General features: G+C 39.5%; 2 protein-coding genes and 2 pseudogenes across 3 annotated transcripts; 2 read left to right on the top strand and 2 right to left on the bottom strand.

Moving 5' to 3' along the window:
- The first annotated feature begins 588 nt into the window (after positions 1-588).
- On the top strand, positions 589-2,144 carry LOC149103759 (uncharacterized; annotated as a pseudogene).
- On the bottom strand, positions 1,721-3,752 carry LOC110065928 (uncharacterized). Its single transcript, XM_020773115.2, has one exon. The coding sequence runs from the start codon at positions 3,750-3,752 to the stop codon at positions 2,934-2,936; it is 819 nt and encodes a 272-aa protein (XP_020628774.2). The 3' UTR covers positions 1,721-2,933.
- A 110-nt stretch (positions 3,753-3,862) lies between these two features.
- On the top strand, positions 3,863-10,589 carry LOC149103758 (uncharacterized). The gene is made up of 2 exons (XM_089272992.1): positions 3,863-4,827; positions 5,233-10,589. Exon 2 carries the CDS (start codon positions 5,304-5,306, stop codon positions 6,096-6,098), a length of 795 nt encoding a protein of 264 aa, XP_089129118.1. The 5' UTR covers positions 3,863-4,827; positions 5,233-5,303; the 3' UTR covers positions 6,099-10,589.
- A 711-nt stretch (positions 10,590-11,300) lies between these two features.
- Positions 11,301-18,350, bottom strand: LOC149103757 (uncharacterized; annotated as a pseudogene). Its single transcript, XR_016201872.1, has 2 exons — positions 15,969-18,350; positions 11,301-11,472 (listed from the first exon to the last, which is right to left on the bottom strand). The product of XR_016201872.1 is annotated as an uncharacterized LOC149103757 (transcript).
- Between the last annotated feature and the right edge of the window lie 2,330 nt (positions 18,351-20,680).

Here is a 20,680-nt window from a genome sequence, read left to right as displayed (position 1 = left end):
GTTTCCTGTTGCACATGACTTGACAGTTTAATTAGGAAACTGATTTTTTTTGCCCGGCCAGTACTCCTTATATCGGCTATATAGGTATGTGGGGCCCCAAAAGGTATGGTTTTTTAGCCACTTGGGTCATAAATAGGGAATCGATTTTAGCCATTTTGATCATCAATAGGGTCTGGTTTTGCACTGTAGTCTTGAATTGGGCATGTTTCTTAGAAGAAGCTACTTTTTCATTATTGTCGATAAGATTGATCAACAAAAGCCCTTCACGATGTCTTTAACATCGGTCTCAACTAGGGAACTAAGTATAAGGCAGTTCTGAAACAGGGTCTTGATTGAGGGTCAGGTCATAAATAGGGTCAGGGTTTTGGGAAGCGGACCGCACACCCCCACCAAATTGTTCTCAGAGTAACCCCCCCCCCCCCCCCCCACCACCGGGTTTTTGGGGTATTTGATGCATTAGCCTCATCAACACGATATCCTCTAGAGACGAGTGGAAACCTCTGCCCTCAACCTCACGATCGTTTGATCAGCCGCCGTCACCCGGGGACTAATAAATTAAAAATACCGGTTTACGTTTCTCTCATTTAATTTGTGGAAGGAAGCGCTTCAAACTTCCCAGGGATTGGATCGGAATCACACGATATTATTTTCAGCAATTATGTCATCCACTGGATTCCTGACAGAGGGTCGTACAGGGGTATTCTCGTGATGAGTGATTACCTGGTTTTAATTTCCGTGAAACGTGAATTTAGGAAATTACTCTTCGTGATCCGTGAACTGAAAATTTTGATTGACCAGTGAAGAACTAGAAATATTCACCGATATTCGTGATTTCACCACTCAATTCTACGTAATTTTGAGACGCGAGTCCACCGAATGGTTAGAGTTGTCTATCGAGCGTGACTTATACATGCGATTTGCAATATGGAGCCTTGACTTAGCCTTTCACGATTTTTCTTTCTTCGAACACTCTTTCTAGTGTAAGAACAGGTTATAAAAAGAGTATGTTACTTGCTTATTTTCGTGATTCGGGAAAACGAAATATTTATGTCTGTGATCCGTTATCCACAATTTTTTTCGGTTCCTGAACCGTGCCATAGACCTCCGTGTACGACCCTCCTGACAAAATGAACTCTAAACATGGTGGTAAGATATGCATTCAGTACGGGGATCATATTTTTCCTTGTGTATCCAGCGCTTTCAAGGAACTTAATCCCGAGAACGTTGAGGGAATTTATGAGATGTATCATTACGAAGAGAGGCCCAAGATTGAGCAATAAGTTCCTTCGCTGGATTTCGCATCACTAGGAGTTACGACACGCATAGCACACAGCAGGTTTTCCAAACCATTGAGAGCCTTCTAAACTGGCTTTGGTCGTCAACACACGGCGCTTTTGACCCTAAGCTTGTAACCGAAGAGCGTTTGCAGAGATATTATCCGTACTCAAACCGAGATGGTAAACCTCCGTTTGACTTCAGAGGAAGCAAAGAGGTGGGAGGGGGGGGGGGGGGGGGGGTCAGGTGTTTGTCGACTGTTAGCTGTCAAGTAAGAGAGAGAGAGAATCAGTCCATAAACATTCTCAGGCTTAATGCTATATCCTAATGTTTACCCCGAATGATCAGAATTGACTACAATGTAACAAGAAACACGAGAATAAAACGAGGGAATCTGGAGTTTTTTTGCATGCCTCTAACCTGAGGCTTTAAGAACACCTTTGACTTTGAAAACAATTTGCTTTATTTGCATGATACATACAGTGTTGCAAAAGTTTTGGTAAACTAAAATTCAAACAATAATGGTTATCGTGAACATATAAGAAGGTTATGAAATAGCAATCACGGTGCATCGGTTTGATTTAATAGAACAGTATTGCGTAGATCAAAGCAAGATAAAATGAAAAGTGAACTGATCAACTTGACACGAGCGTGGGACAAAGAGAAATTCTGAGTCCCTGACAGGGATAGAACCCATGACCTCCAGAACACAGGGCGGGCGCTCTATCCACTGGGCTACAAGAACTCATGGACTCAGCCTGAATTTTTCTTTTTCCCACGCTCGTGTCATGTTGATCAGTTCACTTTTCACATTTCATTACCGAGCTTAAAATTTACCATCTTTATTCACTTATCACAAGATAAAATGAATGTAGAAGTCGTAAGTTCGTCAATGGATTGTAAAAGATAGTTGTTTAAAAGACGGAAACTGAGATATTCTCTATTTTTCTATAAAATTCTAAGAATATAGTATTTAATGCAATACGTAAGAAAGCCGAGTGAGATTCATCTTCAATTTCATTAGATTCACAAATAGAGCACAGTCTGTTAAGATCGAGAAGGCCTTGTTTATAGAATTTATAGCCTGCAAACACAGCCGGATTTCTGACTTCTGCTTCTGAAGCAGACGCTCTTTGGGCTCGTCACGCAATCTTCCTCCCCCTTGACCGGCCGACTGGTGGCCTTTCATTTGAACGAGTATGTGGACATTTTAAAACCGTCGACTTAAATATACCTAATCGGCAACAAGCTATAGAGCTACGTGAATAGAGATGGACCTGTGCGTATGCAGACATTCGTTTTGCTACTTGGAACTTCACAAATGATCTCAAGTACTCCACGCCTGTGTATTTCGCTCCAAGACCGTGTATCCCACTCCACGCCTGTGTATCTCACTCCACGCTCGTGCATCCCGCTCCGCGCCCGCGTATCCCACTCCACGTTCGTGTATCCCGCTTCATACTTCTGTATCCCACATCACGCCTATATGTTCCGCTCCACCTTCGCGTATTCCACTCCACGCCTTGCTATCCCGCTTCACGCTCGTTTATCACGCACAGCGCTCTGTACTCTTACCGCCTGTTCTCTTCGGCAAACTAAATTGATGAACAACGTAATATTTCGACATGGCTCACAATTCTAGCTTTATTTACAATGGTTCAAATGCAATGTTTATAGCTATCTCCTGCTTGCTTTACTGCTATCAAGTGACAAGCAGCCGATTCCTCTTTGATTCCCCTGAAGTCAAATGGTGGTTTACCATTCCGGCTGGCGTACGGATAATATCTCTGCAAACGTTCTTCGGTAGCCAGCTTAGGATCAAAAACACCATGTGTAAGCGTCCAAATCCATTTCAGAAGGCTGTAGATGTTTTGGAAAACAAGTTGCGTGCTTAGCAAGTCATAGCTTTTAGTAATGCGGAATCCCGCTGACGAACAATGTTGCTCTATCGTAGCCCTTTCTTCGCCTTCAAACATCTCACAAAGTCGCTCTGTGTTCTCGGGATTGAGCTCCCTGTAAGCACTTACAACAAAAGAAGGTAGATGCTCTATGTAGCGAGCGGCTATTTTTCCTCCACTTTTAACACTTTCAAACATGTTCTTGAAGACTTCTTCTTTGTCAGGGATCCAGTGGATGACTTGATTACTGAAAACAATGTCGTACGACTGCGACCCAATCCCTGGGAAGTTTGAAGCGTTTCCTTCCACAAATGAGAGATTTTTTACCTCAAAATAGGACTGCTGAGCCAGTAGAATTCGTTCCTTGTCAGGATCAACACCTACAACCTTTCCCTCGGGTCCTACAAGTTCAGCCAGATATGCAGACAGCTCTCCTGTACCACAACCTAAATCCAAGATGGCGTCTCCAGCTTGAGGACAAACATCTGTTTGAATGAACTTTTCACCGCCCACTTTTTGCACGGAAAGCGAGGTTTGTTTGTATCCCTCGGCTGCGTTACTGCTGGGCGAATTTGACATCTGTCGTTCCAAATAGCAAGATCTTAGCTTTTTGCCTTGAAATTGAAGTGATATGAAGCTATATCGATCTTTATCCGCCTTTTGTCACTGTCTGCCAGCTATTGATCCATGCGTGGACTCAACATAATCAACAATCGTAAACATTCATAAATTAGCATATGGCTTTGCTTTTCTAAATGAATATTAAAGTTCGCTATTTAATATTTCATATTTATTAGTCCAGTTTACAGTTCAAAATCTAAAATCTGAAGATTCTATTAGGCTTGAAACGTACGTTTTATTATAGCTTTTAATTCTTCATGGCCGTTAATCACTTATTTCATCATATCTGTTTTCGTGTAGCGAAATTTGTGCTTGAACTTTTATGGCTTTGGAATGTAGGAAACGAAGCGGAACACGACCAGCGATAGAAGCAAACTTAAGACGCTATGGATTGAACCAATGCTGAATAAAAATAAAAGGACTTGTTTACTAATGATTGCCACTGACTGCACGAGAGGTCCGTTTGGCATGACAGAAAGACGTCAGATGATAAATACTACTAACAAGAGAAGAATATTTTATTAGAAGGCCTCCAATCACCTCGTGATGATTTTCGGGAAGGTCCGCTAAAAAAATAGGGTCTGTAACTGGGTTGTACTAGTTATATTTTGCTTGTGAATGGCGAAGAGCTAAAATTAATTCTGCGAAAGTTTGCTCGTCCTAGCCCCTTTACTTTTTTTTTTCTCATCAGGCTTTTTGGCACGTCCGTAAATAAATAAATATTTATATTTTTAGAAGAAAATAGCCAATATTTTTGTATTTTAGTTTGCATCTTTTTCACCGCAAAACATTACCGGTCTAGCTTGCAATATGAATTTCAGCCAAATCAAAATGAATTCGGTAGTTCCCAGTCTTTGTAAGACACAGCCATATAATAAAGGGTGATATTGATATCCATTCATCAAAGCTTCATTTTAATTTCGTGTTTCGTTCGCTTTCACTACATAGGTATGAATGTTCACGCATACGTTACACCAGGACGGAACCTGCCTCAGCACGAACCATTACATGGCCATGAATTAAAGCTAGAATGGTATGCTAAAACTCGAAATGTTAACTACATATTCAGCACCAAAACCTTAGTTATCGTGTAGAAGAGCAAAGCTGTATTTTAAATACTACAGCCCCCTAACTAATGTTATGTTTGTGTCATTCATTATCTGTTTCACGGTTAACTAGCTAGAATAAATAAAAGATAAAAGCTCAAAAATGTGGTATTAAAAGTTCATTGTAGAAAAATATATAACCCATATACACATAGAATTACGTAACTGTTTCCATGTGAATAAAACTGCTATTTTGGAGTCGATGTAATCTACTTTCAAAGAGTCATTAAATAAAGGCATATGAGACACAAAATATGCAATATAGATATTTTTCTACTTTCTTATGATTTCATGCATGGACTGTTTTTTTATTTGTGGTGCCCATTGTGTAGGGTCAGGATTAAATTGCGCAAGGACTCTTGACCTCAAGTAAACTACACGTGTCTGGCAGGGAGGAAAAAAGATGGCAAATTCGTTCAGCTACAACGCAGCTCTCGGGTACAAACAGAGTTCTTTTTCCATTCAAAAGGTGGACGGTAAGATGTTTATTGAATCTGATGTTTGTCCTCAAGCTGGAGACGCCATCTTGGATTTAGGTTGCGGTACTGGAGAGCTGTCTGCATATCTCGCTGACCTTGTAGGACCCGAGGGAAAGGTTGTAGGTGTTGATCCTGACAAGGAACGAATTCTACTGGCTCAGGAGTCTTACGGTGAAGTTAAGAATCTCTCATTTGTGGAAGGAAGCGCTTCAAACTTCCCACGGATTGGATCGGAGTCATACGACATTATATTCAGCAATTATGTCATCCACTGGATCCCAGACAAACAGGAAGTCTTCAAGAATATGTTTAAAAGTCTAAAACGTGGAGGTAAAATAGCCATCCAGTACAATGGTTATCTTTTTCCTTTTTTATCCAGCGCTTTTAAGGAACTCAATCCCGAGAATGCTGAGGAAATTTATGAAATGCTTCATTGCGAAGAGAGGCCCAAGATTGAGCAATACTGTTCCTTAGCGGGGTTTCATATCATTGAGAGTTACGACACGCTAAGCACACAAGTCGTTTTTGAAAGCATAGAGAGCCTTCTGAAAGTTCTTTGGTCTATAACACACGGTGTTTTTGATCCCAAGCTTGTAACCGAGGAGCGTTTGGAGAGATATTATCCGTACTCAAACCGAGATGGTAAACCTCCGTTTGACTTCAGAGGAATCAAAGAAGAATCCGGTGTCTCTCGATTGATAGCCGTAAAGCCACAATGAACAGTGTAGCGTAACTGTTGCATGTAAAGATAATGGGCCTTTTTTTTTTACCGATGATCGCTTTCCGATTTTTTCATTCGAACGAAAAATAAGCCTCACCGCTCAATTTTTTAAAAGTCCAGCCGTTAGTCGTGATAAAAATTGGAAAATTTTAACTGTTAGCCGTAAAAAATGTTAACCCGCCGTAAAATAATTTAACCACGAAAGCCGGAAAGTATTAAAGGGGTGGCGAATGGTCCTTTAAAACCATGGCAGTCTCGCAGAATTTTTGTCGAATTTCACGGATCTCGCAGTCTCGTTTTTTAGCGGTTTTATGTGTCTCGCAGTCTCGAGTTTCTGCTAAGGTTAAGAAAGTCCGGAAGTGCCGATTTGCTTTTTGTTTTTGTTTTTGTTTTTTTTTTGTAGCATCTGAACGTCTTGACACTGAACGTCTCGAACTCGCATTTAAAACACTGAAGTCTCGGTCTCCCAATTCAAGAAGTCAAAACGTCTTGTTCTTGCAAAGAAAAACGCTAGTCTCGCCTTCTTGCAAAGTCTTGCACTTACCTTTCGCCAGCCCTAATTAAAGGTGCACATCATGACCTGACAACATTGTTATTTCAGGATGTCGCATTTCATTTGTGATTTGATATTTCAAGTCACGTGTATTAAATAAACATGCTTCTCTGCTCACCAATTCTTTATTTGTTAAGATGGTTTCCGCTGAACATTCGAGAAATAATGGGAAAAATAAAGTTACTAAAAAATACCTCATAGCATGATAATATTTTGAATACGGTTGAGATGAACTTATCGAGACTTAGCTCTCAAGCTCACCCCGCGAGAGAAAATTGAATTTAAAGTTATCCATATCTCAACTACAACAGACGTTTCACGTTAGTTCAAAACAAAACAACACACGCTTTAAGCATCTTTAGGGGGTTTGGCATTACCTTTCTCGAGAATGCTTGAGAATTAATTTAACCGCGGGGTCACTCAGAGAAACATTTAAGTGAGATGTTTCAAATAGTATTCGAAATGCTACCGTGATACTCAGTGGATTTTTGGTAAATATTTTTTGCAATAATTGCTCGAACTTTGAGCGGAATCTCTCTTAATAGTTCAATTACTCAAGGCTATTAAACAATTAGATTATGAGCTCGAGATATCTATCGCAACAGTCTTTCAACATTGTTATTGTCATTTGAGGATGTCGCATTTCATTTGTGATTTGATGTTTCAAGTCACGTGTATTAAATAAACGTGACTCTGCTCACCAATTCTTTATTTGTTAAGATGGTTTCCGCTGAACATTCGAGCAACAACGGATGTTACTAAAACCAGTAACGGGGAATGGGGAACCGGGAACGGGAGTCTGGGAACGTGTGTACAGCGGTAATCCACCTGAGAATTCAACATGGCAGACAAAGGAAAAGAAAAGGGAACAATTTGGGCAAATGTGAGGAAGTGCTACAGTTGTGAACGTGAGTTTCTACCGGCTGTGCCCCCTAATCATGTGCCCAGGACGTTCTTGTTCTAGCAGAGTCCGATTGGCACTGTGATAAACAAAGCATGAAATGGGGCCTGGGGGAAAAATCGAATCGGTATTATCACGAGCTACGTCCCCAATCGGTCAGGCCACAGTCATTCTTAAATAGAATTTCAAGCCTTCATAGGCTACTCATATCTTCTCAGTTTATGCGGGAGCTGTCATATCAATACGATTTCGAGGACAAGTGACATAACACATGACTGTCTTTGAACTCGGGTCGTCCGCTGTCTTCGCATTCGGCAGCGTGGCGGCCTTTCGGAGATCGGCAAGTCAGCTGGCAAATCAGGTGAGCAGCAAATAAATAACCTGTGGCCTGGCCGCTTTGTCAAAGACAAAATATGTGAAGAAACAAGCAAGGAATATTCCACAATAGTGCTAATGTTGGTGAAAGATGACCGCGGAAAAGCGACTGCGTGACACTCGGTATGTCTTCAGATGACATGTTGTCACGTATCAGACGAAAAACAATCTTTATTCTCTGTCTGCGTTTTGTGCCCAGTCTGCAGTCTTCATTTTCTACCTAGTCTGCATTTTGTACCCGGTCTGTAGTCTTGCAGTCTGCATTTTGTACTGAACTATTGGGAAAGCATGTGATAATACCAATTCGATTTTCTGCCCAGGCGCTATTTCATGCTTTGTTTAACCCAGTACCATATTGGACTCTGGGGCACAGCCGGTAGAAACCCACGTTTACAACCTTAACACTTCCTCACATTTCTGTTCCCTTTTCTTTTCCTTTGTCCGCCATGTTGAATTCTTTGGCGGGTTACCGCTGTACACTCGTTCCCAGACTCCCGTTCCCGGTTCCCCGTTCCCGCTACCGGTTTTAGTAACATCCGATCGCTCGGATTTTCTTACCTTTCACAACTGAAAAAAGATCACAAATGAAGCATGAAAGAACAGAAGGTCAGCAGCCAGGGGCGGGGGAGAACACTCTGCGACGCCTGGCACTTTTTGTGTATCTGAATCATCCAACAAAAAATGACGTCACATCCGGTAAAAAAGAGCGCTGAGCGGCAAAATCAAATTTGAATATGGCATAATCGTTCTCTCAGTGAGTAAAATGGCAATATTTTGCAATCGGCCGGACATTTTTAACGTTTTATTTGGCCGCGATAAACAAAATTTTGTCTTCTTCCTCGTCATATCAGTTTGTTTGAAGGACAGGGTAATAATTTATTCAAAAACACGCTGTTTTGAAGGCGTGTTTTTTACGAAATGTCACCATTTCTTCCTCGCTGAATTCCACAGGAGTCATCGTTTGTGTGGAAATAATGAATTCTAGGTAAGTTTTACTCAATTCAAATATCCTATTCTCTTAGGTAGGCATCACACTAAGAAAAATGCACAATGACAGGTTTCTAGACATGGGGGAACCTTATTAACAGAAGCGCATTTTTTAAGATTTACTGTTGCCAAACACTCGGGAGTATTTGAGTGCTGTTAATCGTATCACTGCAAGAATAGACCCACACACATAACGCGCTTTGCAGAACTTTCTTGCCTATCGACACTAACACAAACTCATGTGTTTGCCCATGACTCAAACTGATGCCATAAAATATGTTACGATTGGTTAAGAACCTTAAACAAGATATGTTTTCTCTAAGCAATCCCTTAATTGATAAACGCTTCGTTACAGGCAGGCCGTGAACCCCTTAAAAAAAGCAAGAGGATTAGTTTTGACGGCGATTGAGTAATTTGGACATATCGTGGTTTTTTCTCATTTCTAATGAAATTTATTTTTCCGTTTCAACGGTGTTAAACGTCAGCAACGCTAAGTTCCAATACCCCCCCCCCCCCCCACTGAGGTCAAGCATGCACCTTTAAGTTCTTCAAACCCTCTCATTTGCCCTGTTTGCAGACCAAGTTCCTTATCTATTAATCCCTGTCATATTGGCCACCCATTTTGAAAGGTTACTAAAAATTGTGCATTATATTTCAGTGTGCTTTCCCTATGTAATCTTACATCAGGATATTTCAATCCCTAAGGGAATGAGAGAACACTAGCAATACTGGCAATTTTCAGTAATTCATCACTCTTTCAATATGCCATCTAAACAAATTGTTCGTAAACAGTAGAGAAATTTCATGCCCCTACATCTAGCCATAAAAGGAAGTCTGGGAACAGGCAATAGCAACAGTGACACTGCCAGGCTGGTGAATTTTACAAGCTAATGAACTCATGTCTAACAATGATGAGTGATGATGAAGCATGGTGCAGTGAAACTGAAGAATCAAACTGAGTGACACTGATAGAGTCAGTGTCGTGAGAGTGATGCTAGTGTCTGTGAACTTGGACCAGATCAGCAAAGAAAAGGTTTCGTACTAGAAATTGACAGAGAGCAACAAGTTTGTGCTAAATAACTGAAGAAGCTGGCTCAGACCAGTCTTGAAGCCAGTACTTGTCAAGAGTTCCTGACATGTGTATGTGGGAAGGCTCTCTGTAATGACCTATATGGGGAGGCTCAGCTCAAGATGAGTACCTTTTTCAGGCTTCAGGTATAAAATGATAGGGATTTCACAAGTTGAGGTGTATGAAAGGGTAGGAAAATCTGTTTTTTTAGGGATTCCATTCTTCTGGTTCTAAAATGTTGTTGAAAAGCTCTCATTTACTCTCCTCAGCCAGAATGAAGAGATTCTATAATATTGCTTATTAACCTCTTTCCAAGGGAATAGAAAAGGGATGAAGGATTCTTAAATAGGTTTGTTAAAGGGATACATTTACCTTTTTGTAATGTAAGGTCGACAAAAGAGGTGCCATTTCTATCAAAATGGTACAAATGTATACAAAAGGGTAAGGGGTAATGGACCTTGAGATAAGGCCTTTCCATTTAAAACTTTGCAGAATACCCCCCCCCCCCCCCAGCTTGTGTAACAAGGATGTTCAAATTATTGTTTTGTGAAAAAAGGCAACTATTAAAAAACAAAACAGTGCCAAGAGATTAAGTGATTGTCAATGCAAGTTTCCATTTGTATTTTGAATTAAAATGGGTATAACATTATCCTCAAGTATACTTTGCAGCTTCACAGAGAGGCCCAAACTGATAATGAAAACATATGTTTTAACACTTAAAATTCTATTTTTGCCCCTTCCCTTGTACCTTGTGATCTTTGTAGGAAAATTCTGAAAAGGTCCCACCCCCCCCCCCCACCCCCCCCCAAAAAATTCAAATTTTATATACAAATCACTTTTTTATCTTGAAAATGGTCTCAGAGACAACAAAACATTTTTATGGCTAGCTAAACTACTTATTACGAAAATAAAAATGTTCAAGGAAAAAATGAAGAGGAAGAAACAACAACAAATTAACTTTTTTTTTTTTCAGAAGAGCTACTACTTGTATATTTTTTTACTTACATGTAGGTCAACATAATTTGCTTTCACAATTTACCACAAAAGAAAACACCACAAAAAGGAGAATTATAGTTGTGGCATCTGAGCTACATTTTAAAATGGAAACATTTCCCATAAAAAAATTCCAAAATATATTCTTACCAATACAACAACATACCAAATATATTTTGCAGAGAAGTTTACTTAATTGATAAAATTGATGTAGTGAAATTTTCTATTTAATTTTTGTACACCTGATCTTACAGAGTGCAACCTTTGGTTTAATTGGTTCACTTTACTGTTAAGGAATAATATTAAATAAATCACACCAGAGTGGCTTTGTATCTTTATTATAATTCTCATTATCAGTAGAGAAATCACACTTGTACACTAGTCCACTGATACTCTTATGTGTATGTTAAACATGGGAAAGCAGGTTGCATCATCTAAATCATAGCATTGTATGCCTGTGTCACTCAGGGGCGTATATGCCAGGAAGTAACTACCTAAGAAAAGACAAACATAAATTATGTCATTGTTTCAATGACTCACCGTAAGTGGGTATTTGCTCATTTACCACCTTAATAAACACGATATATTAAAGTATAATTTTTACTTCCGCTTTGAACTTTTCAAACCTACAGTTTGTTTTCACTTTCAGAGAGGTTCTTACATTCACAAGCACACCACCCACCCCCTCAGTCCCGATTCCTACCCTCCCATAGCCAGGATCCCATTTCAACCCTCCAACATTTCCATAATCACATTAAATCAGTAATTTTTTTTCTAATTTTGGTCTGACTTAGATTCATCTCCACCCAGCCACGAAAGCAACGGTGGCAGATCTCTGTATATTCATTGGTCTAGTTTACTATTGCTCTTAGATTTCCACCTCCCTTTTGACAGAATTAAATTCGATTAAAAAATAAACTACAGTAGTTTAATCAAATTAATGCAGAGGCAAACATTGAACCAGAAAATTACTATAATTTTGGTATGAACGATACCAAAGTATAACTTACATAATTAATATCACACCTTTCCTATTGTAATTTAAGACAGTGTAGCTGCTAATAGATTGACCACAAAAACCTAAAAACATGACTTTAGAAACACAGGTAAGTGAGAATATTGCCAGTTTTGCTTTTGCTACCAACCACTCTGCTTTAAAATAAAATACATGGAAGATGATGACAAAGCAATAACAAAACCAACCAACCAACCTCTGGCAATTCAATAAACACACCAAATTCCCCTCCAAAATTCTCTTCAACACCTTACAGTACATGTAAATGTCAGCAGCATAAATTCAACTCAATGACTTAGCATGCTACTATCATCAAATTTTTACCCCTTGATTCAGAATTTTTAGGAGTATCAAATAGAATTCCACTATAGATTACAAAAAGCACTGTTTACCTTTGCAAATATCTGCATTAGTTCTGGAGATATTTAAGTTTAAAATGTGTAAAATATATGCAAATGAGAGGACAGATGATTTCCCAATATTACATCAAGTACAGACCATATATACAGCAGAGATCATTGAAACTTGGTAGCCTTATAGTTCTACAGGCAACACACTAATATGGCTATAAAAAATATGTTCCCAATTGGCAACTCAATCTTTTCCAGTCCCCTCTAACCCAATTTCAATAATGCAGTGATTTTCAGCTTGAAAAACATTAATCAAGGCCATGACTTTGACCTTACTATTTAATAGGCTTGCTGGATCATGCAGATGAAGCACCATTGGCAAATATCAAAATGGAACTCCAAAGGTGGCCAGAAAAGCCTAGAATATCAGGGAAGGTCTGAAATGTCGTCTGTTGCCATGGTAACAAAACTGTTAAGCTCATATTATGTAGCACATCTGCAAATTGCATCATAATAGCACTGTCCCCACTGGAGCCCATGGTTCAGTAGCTTACTTGGACAATAAATTTCGTAACTTTCCTAGGGGACTGGATGATATAAATGGTCTGTGGGAGACTCCCAGAATATTTGCAAGAATGTATGACTATCTCTTTACAGGTATTTATTAATAAATAAATAAATAAATAGACACTAACACTACTAACATGATTGAGTTTGGAAAAAATATATTTTTTTTTAGTTTATGATATTTTGAAAAATTCCCCTCTCCCATCTAACATGCTGATCTTCTTTAATTTGGTACTTGAAATTGATAACAAGGATGCTACACCTTGGCAACTCATTGGCCAGGATATGTTGCACAGTCTTCACATCAGATAATGGGTCTGTACATATTTACGTATTTATTAAACAGAGATCTCCCAATCCCATCCCTATGGAAATTCCAATTTTGATTAATACTTTTCTTTAAAAAGTTTGGCTTTTGAGACCCTCCCCATCCTTGGAATTTCCAATAATCTCCTTAGGGTGGGTATGGACATTTTCTAGAACCACACAATAAAAGAAAGAAAGAAACTTTAAGATAAAATGTTAAAGTATAAGTCAGTGTGACATATATACATTGATTAACTTATAAAGACATGATTGATCATTGCAACTATACACAACTTAAGCAAAGGTGAAATTATAGCCTGGAAAAAAAAAGAAGTGTGAACTGGATTCCAACCCATGACCTCTGTGATACCGGTGCGATAACTTAATTAAAGTTCTATGCTACAACATACCAAACTGCTAATTTATTATGAAGTGACACAGCCAAAGGAGAGTTGTCAAGATATCAACTCTTTTTGTGAATTCTAAAAGATCAATACAAGTCTTCTAAATTTAAGATTATTATACCCAACAAAAGACATACAGTAGGGCACTGCACTGTGTGCTCTCTCTACACACTCTTCCAGGCAGGATAGTAATACATATACACATATTTTTTTTTTTGGAATGTACTGTTACTGCATGGTCATACAAGAGGTACTAGTTGCTGCTGAATAGTCTTAAAATAGGTGTGAACTAAGTGTGATAAAATATAATGTATATTAAATCTGCACCAGTTCAGTACAATTTAATACTAAATTTTAATCAGCTGCAAAAAAAATTATTGTTAGCACCTGACATTACATGTACTTTGTGAAGGCTTCTGGAGGGGTTATACTTTTATAAAGTACCTGGCAGCAAGTACTATTTTGATTTTAATAATAAAGCAAGACTGTAGTAACTGCTAAGAAAATGTGTTTGGTACATCCCAGAAAAATTGGGTGGGGGTCAGTGCCGCCCTCTTCACAAAAGTTAAACCCTTAACCTATTTATGACCATAATCTGCGATTTTCCCTACCCCATTTATGACAGTTGCGACTGCTACAGTTGCCCTAAACATAAGTTTTGAAGGACTTTTGTTGACGGTCTTATCAATAATGATGAAAATTGAGGTAGCTTATTCTAAAAAACATACCAAATTAAAGACTAGAGGGCAAAAGCCTTACCCTAGAGTATTTATGACCAAAACGGCTGAATAACCATACCCTTTGGGGCTGCACATAGCTATATATAGCACATAGAGGAGAGTTCCCTCCCCCCTCCCGCTGGAGCAGGAATCAAAATATTATTGCCTTGATGACATAATAAAGATAAAATCTCAAAATAATCAAGAGTTACATGTATGCATGGGACTTCACTATCAAAATGATGCCTGTTGCTTACTGTACATGTAAATTGTTCAGTTCCAGAAAATATCCATACTCCCCCCACAGAAGGGATTGGAATTTCCTGGGGGGTGGGGGGTTCTATAAGACCAAAAAATTTAAAGAAATGTATGAAGCTCAATCGGAATTTCCAGAGGGGTGTGAGGGGGGGGGGGGGGGTGACTCAGAAAAATTCCTTTCCATGGGGGAGGTATGGATATTTTCTGGAACTACACATTGCATAAATTACTCCTACAATGTGCCAGAACTCTGTTAATCTGGTCACCAACAGGCCACAAAAATCTGACTGTATAATTAATAAATAAGAAAATGACCGACTGGGCTTTTGTTTGAGCCAGAATAGAGTGGCCATAATAACGAGGTGGCTGTGTTAACGGGGGTGGCTGTAAGGTGAGGTACATTCCACAGTAGTGATAAAGATGACACTCTCAAACACCAATACCCATAAAGATTTTGGACAGTACATTTCGCATAATCAGTTGGAAGAGGAAGACGGAAATTGGAAATAAAATAGAATGGCTCTTGTGTGCCAGAGACAACCCTTTCCCCAAGTTACCCTGGCGGAGCTAACTTTTCACTTATTTCTTTGCAAAATTCAACCAACTGTTTACACGAGGATCACAAACCAGACTTGGGGGCGAGACAATTCAGGTGAGCAAGTTGACTTGCCTTGGCAGGTAAAGTAACCAACAACTTTTCTTTGAGTATACGTAAACACTTTGGCTCGCCTAACTGGAACAACTCTCAGTATGGCGAGTGTCACGTAATGCCTAGATTTAAAATTTAAAGCAGCAATTTGTATCAAAGAAGAGAAAATTAACTCAGCAAAAACCACTGTGATCAAATGACTGAGGGAAACTTAAACAAAGAGGGATAGTTGCACATTTGATTATTTAATGAGAGTTACGAATAATCATGCAGGGTCAACTTTTACTCGGCCTACAGGGGCTACATTTTCACCTACAAACACTTGATAAAGTTGCCTCAGGGGGAGGGTTATCTCGGGTACCCGAGACCATATAAATGGGACCTGTGCTGCCTCAAAGAACACCCCCACGATTTTCAAAGGGGAAGGTCCTTAAACAGGACTTTAACTTAGGGCAGCTTCAATGGCAGATTCCCCCTGATGGCTTGGATTTGAATAATTGATTTAATTACTTTTAAAGAGGAATAGAACTTAAAAATCTTGCTCGAATTTCGATCCAGCGAGACATAAGCTTCCATGCCGTGAATCAAGTTTTTACTGGGCGTTTTAAAAGCACTCACCAAAGAGAAAGAGACTGATGACCCCAAAGTACCAATATATATGTACTGTATCTTACTGAAAACAACAATCTTCAACGAGAGATGTGGGAATGTGGGATACTGACCTTCAGCATGCGATCCAGCTTGTCTCTTCTACCAATACACGTGAGTCAAGAGCAACAAAAGCTCTGGTGACAGCGACTTTCGGAGCTAAACGGCTTCTGTTAATTATGTTCCCGTAGTACACAGTGCAAACTATGACCAGCAATACCTCATCCATGTTGTTGTTTACATTATAGGCTATTGCACTTATTGTTATCACTAAATCACGAACAACAAGAACCAAAAGTCGGAACAACACCAGTTTTGCAAATGTGTAAAATTCGCCCGGCGATGACGGAAGGCTCTCCGTTATTTTGCTTCAAAACAATAATAAACTTTTCTCTTTTCCCGAAATTTTTGTTTAAAAAGTCGAAGTAATGTGTCTGCAAGATCTTTCCATCCTCAATATAAAATGAAACGAAACTGATGGTTTACAAATAAACGGAAATCGTGAGTAATCGAAACGCCATTTTCTCGCTTTGTGAAACGAGCCGCGAAGCGCAGTTTAAACCGGATGTGACGTCATTTTTTGTTGGATGATGCCTATACGAAAATTTCAGGAGTCTTTTGCCCCGCCCCTGGTCAGCAGCCAATATTTGGAAAGAAAAAAAATCGAATTGTGAACGCACAGGCAGTGCTCTCAACACTATTAAATAGCGTAAGTTTGGTCACTGGTCAGGTCATTATTTGATGAAATGACCTCACAATGACTTCTTAACGACGTCATGATAATTTTTTGACTTAATCTTCACCGTGGTCACTCGTGGTCACTCGTGGTCACTCGTGCTCATTCGTGGTCACTCGTGCTCATTCGTGGTCACTCGTGGTCACTCGTAAGTACTTTTAGACCCTATCCATTTTTTACGGCTCACAGTTAAAATTTTCCCATTTTTATCACGCTAACGGCTGGATTTTTGGTAAATTGAGCGGTGAGGCTTATTTTTCGTTCGAATGAAAAAATCGGAAAAGCGATCATAGGTAAAAAAAAAAAAAAAAGGCCCATTATCTGCACATGCAACAATTACACTGCACTGTTCATTGTGGCTTAACGGCTACCAGTCGACACACCCGATTCTTCTTTGATTCCTCTGAAGTCAAACGGAGGTTTACCATCTCGGTTTGAGTACGGATAATATCTCTCCAAGCGCTCCTCGGTTACAAGCTTGGGATCAAAAACACCGTGTGTTATAGACCAAAGAACTTTCAGAAGGCTCTCGATGCTTTCAAAAACGACTTGTGATAGTCCCCCCCCCCCCCCCCCCCCCCCATGGTATGAAACCCCGCTAAGGAACAGTATTGCTCAATCTTGGGCCTCTCTTCGCAATGAAGCATTTCATAAATTTCCTCAGCATTCTCGGGATTGAGTTCCTTGTAAGCGCTGGATAAAAAAGGAAAAAGATGATCATTGCACTGGATGGCTATTTTACCTCCACGTTTTAGACTTTTAAACATATTCTTGAAGACTTCCTGTTTGTCAGGGATCCAGTGGATGACATAATTACTGAAAATTATGTCGTATGACTTCGACCCAATCCCTGGGAAGTTTGAAGCGCTTCCTTCCACAAATGAGAGATTCTTGACTTCACCATAAGACTGCTGAGCCAGCTAGTAGAATTTGTTCCTTATTAGGATCAACAGCGACAACTTTTCCCTCGGGTCCTACAAGCTCAGTCAGATATGCAGACAGCTCTCCAGTACCGCAGCGTAAATCCAAGATGGTGTCCCCGGCTTGAGGACAAACTTCTGTCTCAATGAACTTTTTGCCTTCCACCTTTTGAACGGAGAGCTCTGTTCGTAGCCTAGTGCTGCGTCGTAACTGAACGAATTTGCCATCTTTTTAGGAATTATAGTTCTCCTTTCTGGTAAACGCTTATAGGAAAGATATTAGTGACCTCACCTAATGTTATTAATATGCCAACCAGAGAGTTAAGAATTGGCAGGTGAAACAAAGAATTCTTTTCTTTAACGTTTTGAACATTTAAATAACAAATTACACTGATGGTGCATCAAATTACCTGATGGCGCATCAGGTAATACATGACACTCAAGCATTGGTAAATATTGGTAGCCTGCGAACAATCTCTTTCATTTTTTAGCGTGCGACGCGAATACACAAATGCGAAGCAAAAAAACAAAAAACAAAAACAAAAAAGAACCAATTGGCGAGAAGCGCGGGCGAGGTAAGTGCAGCAACTTTGTTTATATTCCCACGCAATTCAGGTTTCGCAATTTCTTTTTATGTTAATTAGTTCATTTAATAAATCTTAACCGATCACGTCTCATTGCACAAGATGGCAAACTGCTTTTATGTTTCCCACTCACCTGCGCTCAAGTGCTGTACACCTGAAGTAGCATGAACACGTGAAGTAATGCAGACTCGAGTAACCTAGCTAGAGGACATCCATAAAGTATACTAGCTAGTGTCAGAGCTGCCCTTCCCCGAAAGGGTGCAAAGGGGTGGAGGTGGCGGGGGAGAGGGGGGGGGGGGGTACCAATCACGCAACACGTTAAATTTTTCTATTAAATCACGCATCACGGAGAATTTTTTCACCAATCACGCGTCACGTATAGAGAAATAAGTACATCGCTAATTTTACTTTCTCGACCCTAAAGTTAAAAGAAGAACTCTGCCGATTCAACCACAAAATTGCATTGGCAGATATTCCAATAATTTTCCCCAAAAAATGAAAACGGGAGACCGGGAGATTCGGTCTGTATCCGTGAGGCTCTTGGATAAACTGGGAGAGTTTTCACCGTCTGTAAGTAAACAGGCTCCCGACGAGCGCGAAAAAAAATAAAATAAGGCGAGGTGGAATTTTCCCCCCTCTAGACTATCGGCTATCTCTGCCAGCCTGTTTTTTTTCCTTCTTCTATAACACAATCGGGAGCCTGTTTACAGGCTAAGTTGGCAGAGATCTTGTATACGAATTGAGAAGACGTCTATGCCACCTTTGCCATGCTCTAATATACAGGCAATATTTGTGTCAAAGCTTTACACCTGCAAATCCTTTTTCTGTGAGGCAACGTTTTTTATGTCTGTAAAGGATATAAAGTGGCTTTGAATTCAGTTAGGTCTTTATGACGACCTTCATTAAGTGGCACACAAACGTTTTCCTTTATATGTAGTCTCTCGTTCATTACACAACTGTCTTCTCGAGCGGTATAAAATGACACCAAACTCTAACGTGTGTTATCGTTTCAGCCCTTTTGGACGAAATTCGTTCAGACCTTTTATACGATAGCCGGATTCGGATATGGTGTGTCATATTCTCTTGGTGAGATGCACTGCCAAATATGATCGGTCGACAAAATGGACAAAAATAACACTGAAGCTCATAGTCCTTGTGCAAAGTTTAGCTATTTTCAATTGACTTAATCACATAATTTGTATCACAATTGTTTGGACTTATAATACTATGAAGATCCACGAAGTTCAAAGACATCAGAGGTCAAGAAAAGGACGAAGAAGACCAGCAAATAAAAAAAAAAGTACAAAAAAGTAAAGTACAGAAAATGGTGTCACGTCTGCCACGATTTGATGATCTTTTTTAAGACTCTATTTACTATTTACTTTGAATGAATGCTATCCTTCTTGTTCAAAGAACGCTCACTTATCACGGAAATCTAATTGGTAAATCACGCATCACGTGCTTGTAAAATAGCAAATCATGCATCACGTGATGATGTCCTGTCTCGCGTCACGCGGCTAATTTGGTCTCAATCACGCATCACGCTGCTAATTTTGGGGCGATCACACGTCACGTCAAAACCTTTTGCCACCCTCAGACAGATGTCTCGCAGGGTCTATTGGTATAATAGCCTTGAGTAATTGAACTATTAAGAGAGGGTCTACAATAGGGTTCTCAGATCCCGCTTTCCCGCCTATTTTTTCTAGTTAATCCCGCCATCCCGCCCTTTTTTGCCTGGAAATCCGGATCCCGCCCACTTTTTAAAGATGTTTCTGCGTTAATTGATAATTTGTTAAAGTAATAATTAATTTAATTATTAATACAGAAACTTTTTAAAAATAGATATCGCATAAAAGATCACAAAAGAATTAATGGGTAGCATATAAGTAAGCACAAGATAATGATTATAACGTTTATTTTCTGTAAATGGTTTACTGTTTTGTTTTCTTTTGTCCACGTATCAGTGAAAGAAAAAGATTGTTCATTCCCATATTCATGAGATGACCCGTAAACACACTTGACAGTTTCTTTCAAAGCTTTCAGCGTCTTCACTTTCCTTGAAATCTGGGCTCAGAACCTTTCTTTCCGAATGAAGGCATTCCTTCTCGCACATCCTTTTCGTAATACATGGCCACAGGGAGCACACAGTCTTGTTGAATAGGAAGAGAGTAAATAAAGGAATGAAAAGAACGAATAGTTTACCTTTGTCCCCTGTTTTTATTTCTTACGCGACCTTACAGAGAAAACCGCTACTTACAAGTCCTGCGTAGCCACTGTAGCACTAAACTCGTACCTAGGCCTTTTCGCGCTCTGCAAAAAAATTTTTTTTTGCTTTACATTTAACAAATTGACGTCAGTTTTTCAGGCGTCTGTCCCGTTTTTGATGATGATTTCGTCATAACATAGCCGAGTGGATCCGCAGACTACTTTCACAATGCTATGAGGAAATTCATTGTCAATATCAATATCATTGTCAATGTCAATATCGATTTTTGCTAAATTAAGCGGTGAGGCTTATTTTTCGTTCGAATGAAAAAATCGGAAAA

Source organism: Orbicella faveolata, unplaced genomic scaffold, assembly GCF_042242905.1.
Source record: "Orbicella faveolata isolate gen_17 unplaced genomic scaffold, um_ofav_v1 contig_35, whole genome shotgun sequence".
Classification (NCBI taxonomy): Eukaryota; Metazoa; Cnidaria; class Anthozoa; order Scleractinia; family Merulinidae; genus Orbicella; species Orbicella faveolata.
The sequence above is the reverse complement of the archived record's forward strand: the minus strand, read 5'-3'. Positions and strand labels throughout refer to the sequence as shown.

Coding starts and splice junctions, on each gene's coding strand:
- LOC110065928 (XM_020773115.2), bottom strand. CDS start 3,752: ATGTCAAATTCGCCCAGCAGTAACGCAGCCGAGGGATACAAACAAACC.
- LOC149103758 (XM_089272992.1), top strand. CDS start 5,304: ATGGCAAATTCGTTCAGCTACAACGCAGCTCTCGGGTACAAACAGAGT.